The sequence below is a fragment of the Salmo salar genome, chromosome 10 (genome assembly GCF_965601325.2).
Source record: "Salmo salar chromosome 10, fSalSal1, whole genome shotgun sequence".
Taxonomy (NCBI): domain Eukaryota; kingdom Metazoa; phylum Chordata; class Actinopteri; order Salmoniformes; family Salmonidae; genus Salmo; species Salmo salar.
This window is the reverse complement of record NC_138300.1, coordinates 38,525,505-38,547,770: the sequence shown is the minus strand read 5'-3', so window position 1 is coordinate 38,547,770 and position 22,266 is coordinate 38,525,505. Positions and strand designations below refer to the sequence as shown.

The window sequence follows — 22,266 nt, the reverse complement described above, 5'->3', positions numbered from 1 at the left end:
TTCTTTTTTGCCGTGAGGTACCTGCACCACCTATTCCCTTCATTCACGCTTCCCTTTGAAATAAAGCTGGCTAGAGCCCCTTAAACCCTACAGCCCCCTCCCAGCTTTCCTCCCAGCCTTCCTCCCAGACCCCCTCCGAGGCTCACCCCCTCCATTCTTCCCCATTCCTCCCAGACTCAGCCAGTAGAGGCTATTTCTCTTCTGAGTAAAGGCAGTAATGGCTGATGGAGATTCGATTTGGTCTCTCTCTCTTTCTCTCTCTCTCTCTCAAACCCTCGACACATAGCAGGTACCACAGAAGAATTGATTCAGAGACACAGGGCATTTGTATTCTGCTCCACGACCTTGCTGACTAACGGAAAATAAAAGACAAAGGGGCACGCTCCTTTTTCTAGCTTCTTAAAAAATAGCCTTATCATAAACAAGGGCTGCAGGGCGGGCAGACCAGGGGTGCAGTGCTAGTCCCCTATTGGAAGTGCAGGTTATGCACTAAATCAAGGAAAGATGCATCATCATAGCACAGCGAACGCTAAGGACAATAAACAGTCTGAGAAACTGTCTCTCTGTTTCATAAAGTAATTGCTGTGTTCCTTCACTAGCAAGGATTCTGTCTGGAGTTCAGAGCGAGCCATAATCGTAACATATTCCATTTGTACTTTGTGATCACACACTATTTCCTTAGTAGCAGTCTCAATAGCTTGGAAGAAAGACTACAGAATGGGATAAGCTTATTCCAGAAACTAAAGGGCCATCCTAAAAACACCTCAGGCAACATCCTCAGAAAGAGCTACTGACATTCTGTAGCATTAGTTGTGGCATTACATGTGATATTAGATGTGATATTAAATGTAATATTAGATGTGATATTAGATGTAATATTAGATGTCATATTAGATGTGATATTAGATGTCATATTAGATGTAATATTAGATGTCATATTAGATGTGATATTAGATGTAATATTATATGTCATATTAGATGTGATATTAGATGTAATATTAGATGTCATATTAGATGTCATATTAGATGTAATATTAGATGTGATATTAAATGTAATATTAGATGTGATATTAGATGTAATATTAGAGAGGATATTAGATGTGATTTAGATGTGATATTAGATAGGATATTAGATGTCATATTAGATGTGATATTAGATATTATATTAGATATTAGATGATATTAGATGTGATATTAGATGTGATATTAAATGTAATATTAGATGTCATATTAGATGTCATATTAGATGTAATACACAGTGTCTTCTGATCCCTCCTGTCTCAGCCTCCAGTATTTATGCTGCAGTAGTTTATGTGTCGGGGGGCTAGGGTCAGTCTGTTACATCTGGAGTATTTCTCTTGTCTTATCCGGTGTCCTGTGTGAATTTAAATATGCTCTCTCTAATTCTCTCTTTCTTTCTCTCTTTCTTTCTTTCTCTCGGAGGACCTGAGCCCTAGGACCATGCCTCAGGACGACCTGGCATGATGACTCCTTGCTGTTCCCAGTCCACCTGGCCGTGCTGCTGCTCCAGTTTCAACTGTTCTGCCTGCGGCTATGGAACCCTGCCCTGTTCACCGGACGTGCTTGTTGCACCCTCGACAACTACTATGATTATTATTATTTGACCATGCTGGTCATTTATGAACATTTTAACATCTTGACCATGTTCTGTTATAATATCCACCCGGCACAGCCAGAAGAGGACTGGCCACCCCTCATAGCCTGGTTCCTCTCTAGGTTTCTTCCTAGGTTTTTGGCCTTTCTAGGGAGTTTTTCCTAGGGAGTTTTTCCTAGCCACCGTGCTTCTTTCACATGCATTGCTTGCTGTTTGGGGTTTTAGGCTGGGTTTCTGTACAGCACTTTGAGATATCAGCTGATGTACGAAGGGCTATATAAATAAATTTGATTTGATTTTGATTTGATGTAATATTAGATGTGATATTAGATGTAATATTAGATGTGATATTAGATGTCATATTAGATGTCATATTAGATGTGATATTAGATGTCATATTAGATGTAATATTAGATGTGATATTAGATGTGATATGGCAAACATCAGAGTTGAGAGTACTCCCCTTAAACAGAACACTTCAAATGTGTGTATCAGAAATATCTTAGCTGGAGGCTAAGTCATCACACAACACAAATTATCTCCACAACCCATAAAAACACTTGACAACAGTCAATAACTGAAGACGAGTGAAGGGAAAAGATTGACACATTCTCATTACACAGTGAACCATGAGAAAACAGTGTGCATTTGACTTAAGTTGAGTGGAATTGAGTGGAAAAGCTCTTTGATAGAATGTGTTGTGAGTCTTGACTCCAGTTTTTAAAGGAGGAGGTGGTGGGAAGGTGAGGTGTAGGTGTGGGGGCGGTACTGAACTCTATACTACCTTGCAGCCTTGGAGTAGCTGCCAGTCACAGCATCCTTCTTTGGGTGAGGTCATGACTGTGTGACGGTGGCACCTGAGGGACAAACTGAACACATCAAAGGCCATTTAGCCTGTTTGACCTCAGTGTTAAATGAGTCAGTGAGTAGAACTGGAAGGCCGGTACACAGACTACCACATAGAGCTTCAAGGCTGTGTGTTTGTGAGTGGATGTCTGACTCTGAGGCTGTACTCCAAACGGCTCTCTATTTTAAAAGTAGTGTACTATATAGGGAATATGGTGCCCTTTGGGATGCTGCCTCTGACTAAGCAGTGTTTATGCAGTATGTGTCACACAGTGCAGGTCAAAGGGTACTCCACTGCTTGAGCCACACTCACTCACTGACACCAGAAAGGTCAATGCTACTGGACTACAGGACTCTGGACAACACTAAAGCTATAATTTACTCTGCCCTGCTGCACAGTTCTATTAATAAGAAACTAGACCACTCCATTGACTGCTAGCAAAGGTCCTTCATCTCCAAGGTCATGGGTTCAATTCCTGCAGGGATCGTATAGACTTAGTCGCATTGAGTACCTTATTCCTCTTGGAGTGACTATATGTACTGTACACTGTATAAGGAACAACTGGCCTGCTTTCGTTATAGATACTGAAGAATTTATAGATATTCCTTTGTTATATATATTTGCGTAGGCATTGGTTGCATTTTGTTGACTTCTAGAGACAGTCTTATCTAGCGTTATTCATTTAACGGTGGTGTTTATTTCAGTTAAAGAACGCCTCAGAGATGCTTTGTCAAGATGAATTATCTGGGCACATGTTGCTTGAGGAACCTATAATTCACCCAGAGCAGCAACAGAGAGAAACGTTCAGCATACTGTAGCAACACTGAGACAAGCATTGGGTGAAAAGGTCTCCCAAAATATATTGAAAATCTCCCCTTTCTTGACGTTGTACTTCTCTTTATTTCATAATTCCTTGTAAAACAGAGAGGCCTCTGACACCGAATAAAAAAATAAATGAACCCTTCTCCTGATGCTATCAGCATGGACTTACAGCTAGAGCATAACAGCTCCTTTCTGTTTTAAAACGGAAACAACAGTAGACTGTCTAGTGCCTGCTATTCCAACAGCGAAAGTGGAGACCTCAGCTGAAAACATCCTTTTAAGTAGCAGACACTTATAACACAGTGAGTACAACACCCACACTGACACGAACCCGTCTCATTATAAAATTGCCATATCTATCAATTATATCCTGTGTGCTATGTATCTCATAATTTCCTGTGATCAAATGACTGTCTGCCTGGCACTTGACTGCGACAGCGTGCCTGCTAACACTACATCTCTCTCTCTCTCTCTCTCTCTCTCTCTCTCTCTCTCTCTCTTCTCCCTCTCTCCCTCTCTCTCCCTCTCCATCTCTTTTTAATGAAGAGTGTCCCATTACCTGTCCTTTAGCAGCATAGCAACTCCAATCCTTTTCGGAACATTTAGTTTTGTGACAGGTGGTTGGTCGCTCAAGCAGTTTTAATACAGCTCTATGGTCGTGGATGGCAGAAGGCAGTATATATGTCTTGCTCCAGTTAGCTTCACACATAGCTGCCTGCCTGAAACGTATCGAAGCATGCCTGGCAGCTCTGCTTGAACAGGATTAAGGAAATACCTTAGGGATCTGGGTTAAATGGAAGGAGAGAAGACTATCTACTGTATGCTGATCAAAAATATAAACGCAACGTGCAACAAATTCAACGATGTTACTGAGTTACTGTTCATATAAGGGTATCAGTACATTGATATAAATTCATTAGGCCCTAATCTATGGATTTCACATGACTGGGTAGGGGCGCAGGTCTACCCACTTGGGAGCCAGTGCCAACAATCAGAAGAAGTTTTCCCCCAAAAAAGGGCTTTATTACAGACAGAAATACTCTTCAGTTTCATCAGCTGTCTGGGTGGCTGGTCTCAGGTGAAGAAGCCGGATGTGGAGGTCCTGGGCTGGCGTGGTTACATATGGTCTGCGGTTGTGAAGCCGGGTTAGACGTACTGGCAAATTCTCTAAAACGACGTTGGAGGTGGCTTATGGTAGAGAAATGAACATTCAATTATCTGGCAACAGCTCTGGTGGACATTCCTGCAGTAGGACATGCCAACTGCACACCCTCAAAACTTGAGACATCAGTAGCATTGTGTTGTGTTACAAAACTGCACATTTTAGAGTGGCCTTTTATTGTCCCCAGCACAAGGTGCACCTGTGTAATGATCATGCTGTTTAATCAGTTTCTTGATATGCCACACCTGTCAGGTGGATGGATTATCTTAGAAAATAAAATATACTCACTAACTGGGATGTAAACACATTTGTGCACAACATTTGAGAGAAATAAGCTTTTGTGCATTTGGAACATTTCTGGGATCTTTTATTTCAGCTGATGAAACATGGGACCAACACTTTACATGTTGCGTTTACATTTTTGTTCAGTATAGTCTTTAGAAGCAACTGTGCTACTGTTAACAAGCACTATAGCGTTCAAATTAATTGTTGCAGACTACACTCGTGGAGAAGACACTAACAACTAACAAATGCACAACTGGGACATTAAAGTCGTAGCCATTTGACAAGAAGAATGTGTGTACTGCCATTTGTGATGTTACAATGTGCACTGTGAAGGTAACAAGAAAGAGAGAGAGTCCAGAGCCTCTTTTCTCTGTGCAGTAAATATATGCAGAGAGTATGGGCTTCAAGCACCAAGGTTGCCCTTGTTTAGCGATAATCGCTTCTTACCACCCACACACCACGACAGACTCTCACTCCCTCTCCCCAATTCCCCTCCTCTTTCTCTCCTCTCTCCCTCTCTTTTTCCTCTACTATCTCTCCCTCACTCTCTCCTTCTCTCCTCCACTCCCTCCCTCCTTCTCTCGATCTCCACTCTCCATCTCTCACTCTCCCCCTTCCCTCTCACAGTGACCTGTCTCTGCTGAAGCATACGTTTTCCAGGGCTCCAGGAGACACAGATCAGTGTTTGACAGCTCAAGACAATCTTATCTGATCAGACAAGCCTCACGCTTCACAGCCATCAACACTGGGGCCTCTTAGAATCCTTCAGGTGTCCAAAAATAAGCGAAAGAGAGAGAGAAGAAGATAGAGAATGAGAGAGGGAAGACAGAGAAAGAGAGGGAGATAGAGACAGAGAGAGAGAGTGTGTGTGTGTGTGTGTGTGTGTGTGTGTGTGTGTGTGTGTGTGTGTGTGTGTGTGTGTGTGTGTGTGTGTGTGTGTGTGTGTGTGTGTGTGTGTGTGTGTGCGCATGTGTGTGTGTGTGTGTGTGTGTGTGTGTGTGTGTGTGTGTGTGTGTGTGTGTGTGTGTGTGTGTGTGTGTGCGTGTGTGCGCATGTGCGTGTGTGCGCGTGTGCGCGTGTGCGCGTGTGTGTGAGTGTGAGTGAGTGATTGAGAGAGACAGAGAGAGAGAGGGAACTACCGGAACCCGCTGGATTCTCCAATTACATTTAACAAAATACAAACCACAAATTCCAATTGGCTATACTTACACACTTTAACATCATCTTCAGCTCTGGCATCTTCCCCAATATTTGGAACCAAGGACTGATCACCCCAATCCACAAAAGTGGAGACAAATTTGACCCCAATAACTACTGTGGGACATGGGCTAAGAGCAACCTTGGGAAAATCCTCTGCATTATCATTAACAGCAGACTCGTACATTTCCACAGTGAAAACAATGTACTGAGCAAATATCAAATTGTCTTTTTACCAAATTACCGTACGACAGACAACCTATTCACCCTGCACACCTTAATTGACAAACAAACAAACCAAAACAAAGGCAAAGTCTTCTCATGCTTTGTTGATTTCAAAAAAAGCTTTTGACTCAATTTGGCATGAGGGTCTGCTATACAAATTGATGGAGAGTGGTGTTGGGGGAAAAACATACGACAATATAAAATCACTAACAACAAGTGTGCAGTTAATATTGGCAAAAAACACACACATTTCTTTCTTCAGGGCCGTGGGCTGAGACAGGGATGCAGCTTGAGCACCACCCTCTTCAACATATATATCAAGGAATTGGCGAGGGCGCCAGAACAGTCTGCAGCACCCTGTCTCACCTTACTAGAATCTGAAGTCAAATGTCTACTGTTTACTGATGATCTGGTGCTTCTGTCACCAACCAAGGAGGGCCTACAGCAGCACCTAGATCTTCTGCACAGATTGTCAGACCTGGGCCCTGACAGGAAATCTCAATAAGACCAAAATAATGGTGTTCCAAAAAAGGTCCAGTCGCCAGGACCACAAATACAAATACCATCTAGACACCGTTGACCTAGAACACACAAAAAACTATACATACCTCGGCCTAAACATCAGCACCACAGGTAACTTCCACAAAGCTGTGAATGATCTGAGAGACAAGGCAAGAAGGGCCTTCTACACCATCAAAAGGAACATAACATTTGACATCCCAATTAGGATCTGGCTAAATATACTTGAATCAGTTAAAGAACCCATTGCCCTTCATGGTTGTGAGGTCTGGGGTCCGCTCACCAACCAAGAATTCACAAAATGGGACAAACACCAAATTGAGACTCTGCATGCAGAATTCTGCAAAAACATTCTCTGTGTACAACATAAAACACCAAATAATGCATGCAGAGCACAATTATCCTGATTACTGCTAATTATCAAAATCCAGAAAATAGCCATTAAATTCTACAACCACCTAAAAGGAAGCGATTCCCAAACCTTCCATAACAAAGCCATCACCTACAGAGAAATGAACCTAGAGAAGAGCCCCCTAGCTGGTCCTGGGGCTCTGTTCACAAACACAAACACACCCCACAGAGCCCCAGGACAGCAACACAATTAGACCCAACCAAATAATGAGAAAACAAAAAGAGAATTACTCTCTGGAAATAATTTACCACAAAACTGCGCAAACTGGAATGCTATTTGGAACTAAACAGAGAGTACACAGTGGCAGAATACCTGACCACTGTGACTGACCCAAATTTAAGGAATGATTTGACTATGTACAGACTCAATGAGCATAGCCTTGCTATTGAGAAAGGCCGCCGTAGGCAGACCTGGCTCTCAAGAGAAGACAGGCTATGTGCACACTGCCCACAAAATGAGGTGGAAACTGAGCAGCACTTCCTAACCTCCTGCCAAATGTATGACCATATTAGAGACACATATTTCCCTCAGATTACACCGACCCACAAAGAATTCGAAAACAAATCCAATTTTGATAAACTCCCATATATATCTATTGGGTAAAATACCACAGTGTGCCATCACAGCAGCAAGATTTGTGACCTGTTGCCATAAGAAAAGGGCAACCAGTGAAGAACAAACACCATCGTAAATACAACCCATATTTATGCTTATTTATTTTCCCTTGTTGCAACACTGTACATAGCCTTAATATGACATTTGAAATGTGTATTTCTATATTCCTTTGAAACTTTTGTAAGTGTAATGTTTACAGTTAATTTTTTATTGTTTATTTCACTTTTGTTTATTATCTATTTCACTTGCTTTGGCAATATTTGTCCCATGCCAATAAAGCCCTTTGAATTGACCTGAAAGGAGAAAGAGAGAAGGAGAGAGAGGGGAGTCAGGTATAAACATGAATTGTAAAGGTGTCGTAAAGCACTGGGCTGGGAGTTGGCAGGCAATTAAACCTTTATGTTCCATAGAGTCTCTAACCTCCACGGCCAATCATTTGATATGGTGGAATTTACTCTGTCATTAAGGCTTTTGTCATAAGCATGACAAAGAGAGCAGTAATCCAAGCATGCATGCTGTTCTAAAGAGATGACCCACAGCCACAGTAAAACGGCTAGGGGAATTTTAAAGCTTCCGTCAACTGAAAAACAACACACTACTTAGCCTATAGTGATCACAGCTTACAGTCTAGCTAATGTGTTAGTTTCTCTCTCACTGAAATGCTGTTCTCTCTCTATGTCTATAGTGATCACAGCTTACAGTCTAGCTAATGTGTTAGTTTCTCTCTCACTGAAATGCTGTTATCTCTCTATGTCTATAGTGATCACAGCTTACAGTCTAGCTAATGTGTTAGTTTCTCTCTCACTGAAATGCTGTTATCTCTCTATGCCTATAGTGATCACAGCTTACAGTCTAGCTAATGTGTTAGTTTCTCTCTCACTGAAATGCTGTTCTCTCTCTATGTCTATAGTGATCACAGCTTACAGTCTAGCTAATGTGTTAGTTTCTCTCTCACTGAAATGCTGTTATCTCTCTATGTCTATAGTGATCACAGCTTACAGTCTAGCTGATGTGTTAGTTTCTCTCTCACTGAAATGCTGTTCTCTCTCTATGTCTATAGTGATCACAGCTTACAGTCTAGCTGATGTGTTAGTTTCTCTCTCACTGAAATGCTGTTCTCTCTCTATGTCTATAGTGATCACAGCTTACAGTCTAGCTGATGTGTTAGTTTCTCTCTCACTGAAATGCTGTTCTCTCTCTATGTCTATAGTGATCACAGCTTATAATTTTGCTAATATGTTTCTCTGCAACAAGCTCATTTCAATTCAATTCAAAGGGCTTTATTGGCATGGGAAACATATGTTTACATTGCCAAAGCAAGTGAAATACATCTTAACAAAGTTACCAATCTCTGTCCTTGGGTGTGTAACGTTGTATAAGCGACCGAGGGGAATGGTGATGGCCTCTTTCAAACAGATTTAGTTCCCAGGCTTCATCAGTAGCAGGAGCCAGAGAGACTGTTTTTCATGGGGCTGACAAGGACGTGGGTGCCATAAACATGGGCACAGCCGGCCACCGTGGACTGGGGAGCTCTGCTCTGGCATTAAGACCTGAGCCTGGCAAAACAGCCCACTTAAAGTGATTCAGCACTGCACCAGGGACGGAATCCATCCATCACAGAGAAGAGTGTGATGTATATACGACAGACCGAGAGAGATCCAACAGATCCGACAATATGTATTTGTGTGTGTTGCATATACAACAGAGACCCAATGACATACAGCCTAATATAGATGGATCCTCATCCTCCAAGTATTATTTAATTACCCTTATTTTACTCCTTCCTCCTCCTCCTCCCTACCAAATCAGGCCATATGTACTGTATGTATAGCAGATCAGAGCAACAGCCCATGGGCTCTGTGGGGTCTGTTAGTGAGTGTGTATAGCAGATCAGAGCAACAGCCCATGGGCTCTGTGGGGTCTGTTTGTGTTTGTAGGTGGTGGCTTTGTTATGGAAGGTTTGGGAATCCCTTCCTTTTAGGTCTGTGTGACATTCTAATGCAGAGGACTAAGGAAACTACTGCAGACTATTTATTGATTCTAATATGAAAACACTCCACTGGTTTGGCAAGAGACATTTAATAAGAAACATTACAAATAAAAACGGACCAATCTCTATGAATAAAAGTAGAAGGAAAAAAACTCTCCAAAATCAATTTGTGTGATGGTCAATCTGAGTTGTGAGAGGAGGGTGTGTGTGTGTGTGTGTGTGTGTGTGTGTGTCTGCATGCATGTGTGTGTTGCTCCATAGGGGAGAGTGGGGTAAGTTGAGCCATTACTCCGTCAAGGGAAATTTCATATTGTTTCTAACAAAGATATCTACATATATTTCAGGATGTGTATCCCTGGAAATAATCAGAATTCATTTAAACATTGCAGTTTTGAGAACATAGCTTGTCCATAAAAAGTGTTCTCTTGGCACAACGTAGACTGGGAATGGGGTAAATTGAGGCCAGGACAGGGTAAGTTAAGGCGCCTACACATTTCTGTACTGAATAAATATTACCACTACCATTTTAAAACCATGAATATCTTTATTTCCCAAACACAATTCAACACAATCACAATCTGTTGTCTTTTGATAATGTTAAGCATCTTTTAACACCTAACACCTACAATTACAGACACTTTGTACTTTTTTAAACACTTTTAACATAGGCCAGGTCCTGTTGATACCTCATATCCCAGCAAAAATGCCTTTCATTATGCCTGGGAAGAAAACACTTCAATTTGCTCAACCATTGGCTCAAACATTGGCTCAACCATTGGCTCAACTTACCCCAAGACAAACATTTTGACTATATTAGCTCACACAGCTACAAGGATGTACTTTCATGCAAGGCTGAGGACCTCATAATATTAATGTAGCTTAAATATATCCCAACTGACGTATAAAACAATCTTAAAAATATCTACTTTGGTTTAGATACAAGCATCACAAAACCTCAAAGACAATACATTTATTTGACTCGGTGAAAATCTGCTTTTTGGTCTTAACTTGCTTACCACTTTTTCCATGTGGTTTCTTCCTTCACACACTCCATGAAATTATGACCTCTTCTTAAATATTTGGTCAAATTATTAATTTTGTGTATGGTTTCCTAAAAACAAGGATGGTTCAACTTATTCCTTTGGCTCAACTTACCCCACTCTCCCCTACTGTACGTGTAGAGTCACTTTCATCACTATCGCCAGATGAGCCTTCAAGACAGTCCCCTGAAAAACACATCCACTCACAGGGATACTGTATGTATGTGTGCATATGTGTGTGTGTGAAAGTCCATGTGTGTGCAAGACCATGTGTGTGCAAGTCCATGTGTGTGCACGCGTGTTCGCTCCCGTGTGTGTCATTGCCTGTATCTGTGAGTCATAAATGTGGTAGGGGGATGAAGAGGCAGAAGCCTTTATCAAGCCCTGCTTCTTGCCCAGATAAGACAGGAATGCACCTCATGAAGGAAATCAGAGGTGAGACATCTCTCGGAGAGAGAAAAAACCAAACAATGTGAAATGACCGGAACGATCGGCCTCACACCACAAAAGTCTACATGACTTTTCAGCTTGGCCAAGGAGTGGTGCAGTGTGTGTGTGTGTGTGTGTGTGTGTGTGTGTGTGTGTGTGTGTGTGTGTGTGTGTGTGTGTGTGTGTGTGTGTGTGTGTGTGTGTGTGTGTGTGTGTGTGTGTGTGTGTGTGTGTGGTGTCGAAGGAGTGGGGCATCACAGAGACCAGATACAGCAGCCATCAAGGAACAGAGATTTGAGAAGTAGTCTTTAGGTGGCTGTCTGATAGCAAGGTCACAGAAAAATGGTTGGTCAACAGCAGTCTGTTGGAACCAGTCTGATGTCGCGATAGCTCACGTTCTGTTTAACAATGAAGTAAAAAGAAACATGAGCACAGTCTGCTTGACCCGGCTATACCAATTATTTCAGCTTTTTAACTAAACAAGTGTTTAAAGGGTCAGTCTGCAATTAGAAAAACAACAGCCCAGCTGTCGTGCCACGTACTAATCGCACACTGCAGATTTAAGGTGCACAAGCAGAGTATCCCACATTCACAGCACACCAATACCAATACCAGTGATGTGGATAATACAGTAGATTTGCCTGAGCGAACCGCTGTAAAACAGCAGCAGAATCAGACATGTTGTCTAGTGAATTGTCTCGCTGAACATCTCATCACACCTCCATACCTACCGTGTCAGCTAGGCTTGCCTGCAGCTATCTGAGGAAAATGGCATGGCGTGCTACCACTGATAAGCTGAGAAGCTGGAAGAGGGTTTGACACTGTGTGCTTCAGAGAGAAGGAAGGCATGCTCCCACAAGCTAATACCAGGAGAACACCTTGTACCTACACCCTCTCCCTACCGTACCTCACACGGAAAACTACAACATTATAAAACGACTAGAGATCTTCCTACAGTATATTCCTAATACAACTAGAGAGAGGGAGAGAACCAGAGAGATTATATATACACTACCGTTCAAAAGTTTGGGGTAACTTAGAAATGTCCTTGTTTTTGAAAGAAAAACAATTTTTCTGTCCATTAAAATAACATCAAAATAATCAGAAATACGGTGTAGACATTGTTAATGTTGTAAATGACTATTGTAGCTGGAAACGGCAGATTTTTAATGGAATATCTACATAGGCGTACAGAGGTTCATTATCAGCAACCATCACTCCTGTGTTCCAAATGTTTCTTTTTTTTCTCTTCTTCTTTTGTGTTATTGACTGTACGTTTGTTTATGTGTAACTCTGTGTTGTTGTTTTTGTCGATTTTTGTGTTAGCTAATCCAAGTTTATCATTTTAAAAGGCTAATTGATCATTAGAAAACCCTTTTGCAATTCTGTTAGCACAGCTGAAAACTGTTGTTCTCATTAAAGAAGCAATAAAACTGGCCTTCTTTAGACTAGTTGAGTATCTGGAGCATAAAGATTTGTGGGTTCGATTGCAGGCTCAAAATGGCCAGAAACAAAGACTTTCTTCTGAAACTCGTCAGTCTATTCTTGTTCTGAGAAATGAAGGCTATTCCATGCGAGAAATTGCCAAGAAACTGAAGATCTCTTACAATGCTGTGTACTACTCCCTTCACAGAACAGAGCAAAGTGGCTTAACCAGAATAGAAAGAGGAGTTTTAGATGCACCCATCACAACTGAGCAAGAGGACAAGTATATTAGAGTGTTTCTTGTTTGAGAAACAGTCGTCATTTTGAGCATGTAATCGAACCCACAAATGCTGATGCTCCAGATACTCAACTAGTCTAAAGAAGGCCAGTTTTATTGCTTCTTTAATTAGCACAAAAGTTTTCAGCTAAGCTAACATAATTGCAAAAGGGTTTTCTAATGATCATTTAGCCTTTTAAAATGATAAACTTTGATTAGCTAACACAACGTGCCATTGGAACACAGGAGTGATGGTTGCTGATAATGGGCCTCTGTACGCCTATATAGATATTCCATTAAAAAGCAGCCATTGTCTACACTGTATTTCTGATCAATTTGATGTTATTTTAATGGACAAAAAATGTGCTTTTCTTTCAAAAACAAGGACATTTCTAAGTGATCCCAAACTTTTGAACGGTAGTGTGTGTGTGTGTGTGTGTGTGTGTGTGTGTGTGTGTGTGTGTGTGTGTGTGTGTGTGTGTGTGTGTGTATGTATTCCTTATCAGGATTATGTTTATGCAGTTTATATTCTTAATTTATGATTACTACAACAAGATGGTGAAAAACCCAAGCAACAATATAAAATGGAATAACAAGGCAGTGAATTTACATTCTCAATGACATAAAAGGCAGGAAACTCCAAATTCATATCTAAATATAAAATCACCCAATATATTTTCATCAGCAGCCTAGCTAGAGACTGAACACAGTTATTATGGTCTTTTCCTCCCTGCCTTATTCCACTGAAGAGGAAATGGAGAAGGGAGGATTTGTTCACTGGTTTTTAAAGGCACATACACAGAGGACATAAACAGGACCTTTTCAGTCATGTTAAGAGGAGTAATTAACTAATCATAGTGATTGATTACCATTCTCTGCCACTGACAGAGAGTAACAGTTATTACCTACTGAGCAAAATCCATCTCCCCAGTTCTCCATTCTGAGTGACGGAAAACTGTGAGGTGAATCTTTGAAAGTTGGAGAGACCTGGGTTCTTTGAGCGTTTGCTTGAGTCTTCCTGGAGTGCCAAATGGGCAGGCTAGCTCAATCAAGCACAGCTTAAGTATTCATTTGGTTTGCAGTTAAAGTATTAGAAAGATTTCAAATACCATTTGAACCAAGGTCTGACTGGGACATTGGAGAGGGAGATGAAGGTGAGGGAGATTGGGATATACAGTACATTATGTGTGGTACTGAGTTAGTTGGTGTCATCCAGTAGTGGCAACAGACAGTACCTGTGCCTCAGGTAGTATGTGTAGGACTGAGCGAGCTGAGTGGCAGTGGGACAGTACCTGTGCCTCAGGTAGGGAGACATCCATGATGTTGGGCTGGCCTCGTGGCTCTCCATTCTCCAGTCGCGAGTAGACCACCTGATACCCTCTGATCTGGCCATGCTGCTTCACCTGGAGGGGGGGCTTCCACGTCACCCTCAGGGCTGTGGAGTTCAGGACATCAGCCTCCACCTTCCTGGGAGGAGCTCCAGGCACTGGGGAGAGAGGGTAATAAGTAACAGAGTTTAGGTAACAATTGAGGTTAGGTAACAAGTTGAGCTTCAATTCTGACTGAGGGATACAGCTAGGCTTAAAACCTTACAGATAGGGTATGTGCCCAAAATGGCATCCTCTTTTAGATGCACCCATAGAATCATGGAAGATGACCAACCAAGCCTGTTCCAAACGCAGTGCTCTATAGCTAGCTGGATCTCTATCAGAATGGCATCAAAGCTTCATCCGCAGCTGAGCTACTTTTGAAGGTTAGATCAATCAAAGTGTCTCATGTGGTCCCTTAGAGGGGGACGTTGACTGCTGGGTTGAGTGGCCAAACTTTATGCTTCATGGCAGAGGAAGAGCAGAGCTGCTATTGAAACAAGCTTATTACGAGCCCCTCCAGGATGCATGGTCAGCTACAAGGGAAACTTTCCATTAATCCAAATATGACTTCAATAAAAATGAGAGGATATAGCGTGGCTTGGTAATGATAGCCAATAGGAAGCAGCGGAGGTAGCGTGGCTTGGTAATGATAGCCAATAGGATGCAGCAGAGAGTAAGAAGGAGAAGAAGGAAGTTAAGTGGTACAGGTTATAAAGGCCTGTATTAAGAGATCAATGTACAGATATAAGCAGATTGTTAGTGTAGTAGTCTACGCAACACAACGCCACATAGCGGAGAGGGAAGGCTCAGTATCTGCCAGTCAGCACTATGCACAGCAGCTCTGCTAATTGAAACCATTTAACCTCATAATACATCTGCAAGCTTCCAGAATCCTGCAGAATCAGAAGAGGAAAAATCAATATGGCTGTTGTATTAACAGATAAACACAAAGCCCAGGTCTGCATCCCAAATCACACCCTATTCCCTATATAGTTCACTACTTGTCAAAAGTAGTCTACTATGTAGGCAATATAGTGCCATTTACAATGCATACCAGGCCTGTGTAAAATGGAAGAGGTACATAAGCAGAGAAGCCCAGCATGTATACACTCACATACTGTACACATGATGCTGTTGAAGTCTTTGAGGTTTGGTCTTCAAAGGTTTCAATCCAGAGAACTGCTGGGTTTAATTAGTACTTGCTGGTTTCAAACTGAACCAAAAGTGATGTCACAATGGACCCTATTGATGTCACAATGGACCCTATTGTTTTAAAACAACACAGACTATCATCTTTCAGTGTTGGGGATGTTAGAGATGGACTGGGCTGTTGGACTCAAACTGCGGCCAGCAGCGATTGTCTTTCTTCCCTCCATCTCTCTCTCTGTATCGCTTTCCTCATGTCTCCCTCCCTCTCCCTCTCTCCATCTCTCCATCTCTCAGCCTCTCCCTCCTTCTGCCCCCCCCCCCACCCCACCCCTCTCTCTTTCGCCATTGCTCCCTGGCTGTCTGATTCTCATCAGAGAAAGAGCTCCCACTCCCTCCCATGGAGTCTCCATGGAAACCTTGTTGCAGAGATGGAGTGGGTTCATGCCAGGTTCTCTTGTTTCTAAAACGTACCCTCTACTCATGCCACTTGGCTGAAGTTGCTAATGCACTTTTTCCAGAATCCCACTGTGTGAAGGCAATCAAGCTCATATAATGTGCTTGTCAGCTCAGGGCAGTGGGAAAGCTATTCAGCTGGTCATTTAATAAAGATCTCAAAGAGAACTGAATGTATAGTCCTAGTCAGTTGGGGGGGGCCTTAACCCAGTGTGGCAGAGGACATGGAACCCCTGGAGTTCCTCAAATAACCATTGCTTGTCAATGGTTCATATTTGCACCTTTGGTTAGTTGAGAGGTTCTTGCGGAAACCTTTAATGGTTCAATGTCGTAACGGGTTCCTGGAGGAACCCTGGAGTGGAGGCATGGCTTAGTAGGGGTGTGACTTTAAGATATATATTTTTTGGCCACCGTTAAGAGTAAAAGTCATTTCCGTTAATTTGTTCTGTTGTATTGTCATCACATGTTAAGGTTGAACACTGACAGCTTAGTAGCTTCAATGAGGTTCACAGAGGTGTATGAGTTCTTCGAATTGGAATAGTTACCACTTAATTACTGTATGTAATCATAAATGTTACGATTATTAATATTATATTCAAATATGTAATGTCCATAAATATTCAAGGAACATTTTACTTTGAGGAGTACAAACTTAACATGATGAAAACGAATGACATTTACGCTAACAGGTGACCAAAAATAACTATCTGAAAGTCAAGCCTCCAAAAAGCCACAACTTCAATCTGATAGGCTGCCACCTCTACAATATATTATTAAGAAGGTTTAAAATGTAACCCCTCTCATCAGAAAAAGGTAATGCTTTGAACCTTTACACAGGGGTTCCTCAAAGACCCTTTTCAGAGGGGTTCCTTGAGGAACCTTTTTCAGCTGTTTTTTCCAGGCACCTTTACTTTTAAGAGTGTACAGACAAGGCAGACAGACAACTGCAGCTCCCAGCACACAACACAGCTGACATGAGAGACAGCCCAGCATTATACTGTAAATACCTCACCATCAGGGATATACAGATGGATCTCAATAATTATAGGCTGACAGATTGGCTTAATTTTAGTTTATTAAAACAACTCAATTGTGAGCCAGAGGCTCAGCCTTCAAGGCCCAGCGCGCCCTAACCACAGTGTCAGAGCAAATGAGACTTCACTGTGATTGGACAGGGAATCAGGCAGGCAGATCTGTGGGTGCTGCTGTGCTGTGGCGGTGGGGGGATCATTGGTGATAGAGTGAGATCGAGGATGGAGAGACAGAGAGAGAGAGAGAGAGAGAGAGAGAAAGAAAGAGAGAGGGTAGAGGGAGAGAGGTGAGAGAGAGAGGGGAGAGAGAGGGGACAGAGAGCGTGAATGGAGAGAGGGGAGAGAGAGAAAGTGGAGAGAGAGAGGGGGAGAAAGAAAAGGGAAAGAGAGAGGGAGGAGAGATAGAGAGGACACCGAGGGATACAGCAGAGGATGCTGCTGCACTGAGAAATGGACAGATGTTGGAAAAATGCAGTGGGTGTGTAGAGAAAACATTTAGCAGAGAGAGAGGGGGAGAAAGAGATGGAGATAGTGAGAAAGAGGGAGACAGAGGGTGAGAGAGAGATCGAGATAATTAAACAGGAGCAAGAGAGAGCAAGCGAGGGAGGGAGAAAGAGGGAGGGAAAAAGATGGGAGAGAGAGAGAGATGGAGAGAGAGAGGGAGAGGGAGATGGAGAGAGAGGGGGTGAAAGAGAGAGAGAGGGATAGAGAAAGAGGGAAAGAGATAGAGCGAGAAAGAGATAGAGAAGGAGAGAGAGAAAGGGATGAGATAGAGGGAGATGAGGAGAGAGGGAGCCAGAGAGAGAGGTGACACAGTCAAGGTTATTGGATGTGATTGAGTGGGAGAGGAACAGCGTGCTTAACTAAAAACAATGCTTTGCTTCTGCTTGTCTCTTGTGAAGGCATTATTGTCTGTTTCTAGTCTTTATATGAAAGCCCTAACTGCCCCGGTGAGACAAAGAAAAACAGAGAAGGGAAGAGAGAGAGAAAGATAGAGAGATGGAGATAATAAAATAAAGAGAAGAAACCCTGCTACACCAGCTATATATGTCCATGTAGCTCTTTGACCAGATGTACTGTATGTAGATCTGGGAAAGAGCAGCTTCTCCCAGAGTGCAAAACAAATAAGAACAAATAGAAATATATTATAGCGAGAGTAGCCAAATAGCCATAACGATCCCTGAGACAGGTCTCATACTTGGAAAAATAGACGCAGACAATTCAAACACAACTAAGGCACCTGGGAATCAAATTAATCCAGACAATTAATCCAGACAATGGAGAAGCCTAACATAATTAAAACGGAAGGGAAAAAGAGGGAGGCAGGAAAGAGGGAAGGTGAGAAGAGAAGGAAAGAGGGGAAGAGAGGGATGCAGGAAGATGTCAAGAGCACAGGCCATCTTCATTTGTTAGTTGTGGTCACCACAGACGGCTGGAGAAAAAAGCTGAAAAACTGTTTATCAGATGGAGAAAAAGAGGACATTAGGAAAAGCTCCGGTCCACACACTGTGCTAACGGACGAACAGCTAGAGAACGAAGAAGAAGAGGGATGGGCTCTACAGCTCTGCACACTATGCTGCCATAGGTCTTAAGCCTCTCCTGGACTTATCCGCTGATACTTTGATTTTCTCCAGTGGCTCAGGAAAATAGCCTATTGCTCTCAAGGTTACGATGTGGTGGATTGAGTCTTGACAAAACAGATGGAACCCCTTGCAAGGATTTATTGTAATAGTGTCTTAAGTCTTAGAGACCACAGGCGCTGGACCGTGCCGCTGTGACACTGTGAGGCGGTATACTCTGCATGCGTCCAAAATGACACCCTATTCCCTATTTAGTTAACTACTTTTGACCAGAGACCCAGAGGGAATAGGTTGCAATTTTAGGACGTCAGTTATAAACACACAGAGCATTCCATTTTATTAATGTCAGTAATAAACACAGCGTGCTCGTTTGTTGAGCTGACCATCGTTTTGTGCTAGCCTACCATGCACAGGCCATTTAGCCACTCTGCATGCCACAGCGCCTCAGACCAGACCTCAAAACTGTTATCTACAGTATGTGAGAAGATGGAGCCTGTCAGACTCAGGCTCCTCTCCAGACAACACAGACTGCCCAGCCCGCTGCCGAGTTAGAGAAATGACAGCATACTCAGAAACAGGATAAAAAGCAGAGACAGGCCGTTAGAAAGAGTAGAGCAGCAGGAGGAAGTAGCATTAGAAGAGTAGTAGTAGAAGAAGAATCCCGGTGCAGGGTTAGTGTCAGTAGTAGTAACAGTAGTAGTAGTGGTAACAGTAGTAGTAGTAGTAGTAGTAGTAACAGTAGTAGTAACAGTAGTGTCAGTAGTAGTAACAGTAGTAGTAGTGGTAACAGTAGTAGTAGTAGTAGTAGTAGTAGTAGTAGTAACAGTAGTAGTAACAGTAGTGTCAGTAGTAGTAACAGTAGTAGTAGTGGTAACAGTAGTAGTAGTAGTAGTAGTAGTAGTAGTAGTAGTAGTAGTAGTAGTAGTAGTAACAGTAGTAGTAGTAGTAGTAACAGTAGTAGTAGTAGTAGAAGAATCCCAGTGCAGGGTTAGTGTCAGTAGTAGTAACAGTAGTAGTAGTGGTAACAGTAGTAGTAGTAGTAGTAGTAGTAGTAGTAGTAGTAGTAACAGTAGTAGTAACAGTAGTGTCAGTAGTAGTAACAGTAGTAGTAGTGGTAACAGTAGTAGTAGTAGTAGTAGTAGTAGTAGTAGTAGTAACAGTAGTAGTAACAGTAGTGTCAGTAGTAGTAACAGTAGTAGTAGTGGTAACAGTAGTAGTAGTAGTAGTAGTAGTAGTAGTAGTAGTAGTAGTAGTAACAGTAGTAGTAACAGTAGTGTCAGTAGTAGTAATAGTAGTAGTAGCGGTAACAGTAGTAGTAGTAGTAGTAACAGTAGTAGTAGTAGTAGTAGTAGTAGTAGTAGTAGTAGTAGTAGTAGTAGAAGAATTCCGGTGCAGGGTTAGTGTCAGTAGTAGTAACAGTAGTTGTAGTGGTAACAGTAGTAGTAGTAGTAGTAGTAGTAGTAGTAGTAGTAGTAACAGTAGTAGTAGTGGTAACAGTAGTAGTAGTAGTAGTAGTAACAGTAGTAGTAGTAGTAGTAGTAGTAGTAGTAGTAGTAGTAGTAGTAGAATAATCCCGGTGCAGGGTTAGTGTCAGTAGTAGTAGTAGTAGTAGTAGTAGTAGTAGTAGTAGTAGTAGTAACAGTAGTAGTAACAGTAGTAGTAGTGGTAACAGTAGTAGTAGTAGTAGTAGTAGTAGTAGTAGTAGTAGTAACAGTAGTAGTAACAGTAGTGTCAGTAGTAGTAGTGGTAACAGTAGTAGTAGTAGTAGTAGTAGTAGTAGTAACAGTAGCAGTTGTAGTAGTAGTAGTAGTAGTAGTAGTAGTAGTACAAGAATCCCAGTGCAGGGTTAGTGTCAGTAGTAGTAGTGGTAACAGTAGTAGTAGTAGTAGTAGTAGTAGTAGTAGTAGTAACAGTAGTAGTAACAGTAGTGTCAGTAGTAGTAACAGTAGTAGTAGTGGTAACAGTAGTAGTAGTAGTAGTAGTAGTAGTAACAGTAGTAGTAGTGTCAGTAGTAGTAACAGTAGTAGTAGTGGTAACAGTAGTAGTAGAAGTAGTAGTAGTATTAGTAGTAGTAGTAGTAGTAACAGTAGTAGTAGTGGTAACAGTAGTAGAAACAGTAGTAGTAGTAGTAGTAGTAGTAGAAGAATCCCGGTGCAGGGTTAGTGTCGGTATTAGTAACAGTAGTGTCAGTAGTGGTAACAGTAGTAGTAACAGTAGTAGTAGTAGTAGTAGTAGTAGTAGTAGTAACAGTAGTAGTAGTAGAAGAATCCCGGTGCAGGGTTAGTGTCAGTAGTAGTAACAGTAGTAACAGTAGTGGTAACAGTAGTAGTAACAGTAGTAGTAGTAGTAGTAGTAGTAGTAGTAGTAGTAGTAGTAGTGGTAACAGTAGTAGTAGAAGTAGTAGTAGTAGTAGTAGTAGTAGTAGTAGAAGAATCCCGGTGCAGGGTTAGTGTCGGTAGTAGTAACAGTAGTGTCAGTAGTGGTAACAGTAGTAGTAACAGTAGTAGTAGTAGTAGTAGTAGTAGTAGTAACAGTAGTAGTAGTAGAAGAATCCCGGTGCAGGGTTAGTGTCAGTAGTAGTAACAGTAGTAACAGTAGTGGTAACAGTAGTAGTAACAGTAGTAGTAGTAGTAGTAGTAGTAGTAGTAGTAGTAGTAGTAACAGTAGTAGTAGAAGAAGAATCCCGGTGCAGGGTTAGTGTCAGTAGTAGTAACAGTAGCGTCAGTAGTGGTAACAGTAGTAGTAGTAGTAGTAGTAGTAGTAGTAGTAGTAGTAGTAGTAGTAGTAATAGTAACAGTAGTAGTAGTAGTAGTAGTAGCAGTAGAAGAATCCCGGTGCAGGGTTAGTGTCAGTAGCGGTAACAGTAGTGTCAGTAGTGGTAACAGTAGTAGTAGTAGTAGTAGTAGTAGTAGTAGTAGTAGTAGTAGTAGTAACAGTAGTAGTAGTAGTAGTAGTAGTAGTAGTAGTAGTAGTAGTAGAAGTAGTAGTAGTAGAAGAATCCCGGTGCAGGGTTAGTGTCAGTAGTAGTAACAGTAGTGTCAGTAGTGGTAACAGTAGTAGTAACAGTAGTAGTAGTAGTAGTAGTAGTAGTAACAGTAGTAGTAGTAGAAGAATCCCGGTGCAGGGTTAGTGTCAGTAGTAGTAACAGTAGTGTCAGTAGTGGTAACAGTAGTAGTAACAGTAGTAGTAGTAGTAGTAGTAGTAGTAGTAGTAGTAGTAGTAGAAGAATCCCGGTGCAGGGTTAGTGTCAGTAGTGGTAACAGTAGTGTCAGTAGTGGTAACAGTAGTAGTAGTAGTAGTAATAGTAGTAGTAGTAGTAGAAGCATCCCTGTGCAGGGTTAGTGTCAGTAGTGGTAACAGTAGTGTCAGTAGTGGTAACAGTAGTAGTAGTAGTAATAGTAGTAGTAGTAGTAGTAGTAGAAGAATCCCGGTGCAGGGTTAGTGTCAGTAGTGGTAACAGTAGTGTCAGTAGTGGTAACAGTAGTAGTAGTAGTAGTAGTAGTAGAAGAATCCCGGTGCAGGGTTAGTGTCAGTAGTGTGGCCAGAGAAAGAGGGCCTTGCCTGGCCAGAGAGAGGTAGAGATAGGCTGTTGGGGAAAGTAGTAGTAAAGGCTAGGAGTTGAAAGCAGTAGCGTCAGTAGTAACAGTAGTGTCAGTAGTGGTAACAGTAGTAGTAACAGTAGAAGTAGCATTAGTAGTAGTAGTAGTAGTAGGAGTAGTAGTAGTAACAGTAGTAGTAACATTAGTGGCAGTAGCGGTAACAGTAGTAGTAACAGTAGAAGTAGCCGTAGAAGTAGTAGTAGTAGTAACAGTAGTAGTAACAG

General features: G+C 41.9%; 1 protein-coding gene across 20 annotated transcripts in view; it reads right to left on the bottom strand.

Moving 5' to 3' along the window:
• Positions 1-22,266, bottom strand: part of ptprfa (protein tyrosine phosphatase receptor type Fa) — a 370,905-nt gene that overhangs the window by 81,913 nt on the left and 266,726 nt on the right. For all 20 annotated transcript variants that reach the window (XM_082956977.1, XM_082956978.1, XM_082956976.1 and 17 more), the window contains one exon: positions 14,153-14,346. In XM_082956977.1, coding sequence (XP_082813103.1) covers positions 14,153-14,346 — 194 coding nt within the window. The remainder of the gene's footprint in view (positions 1-14,152; positions 14,347-22,266) is intronic.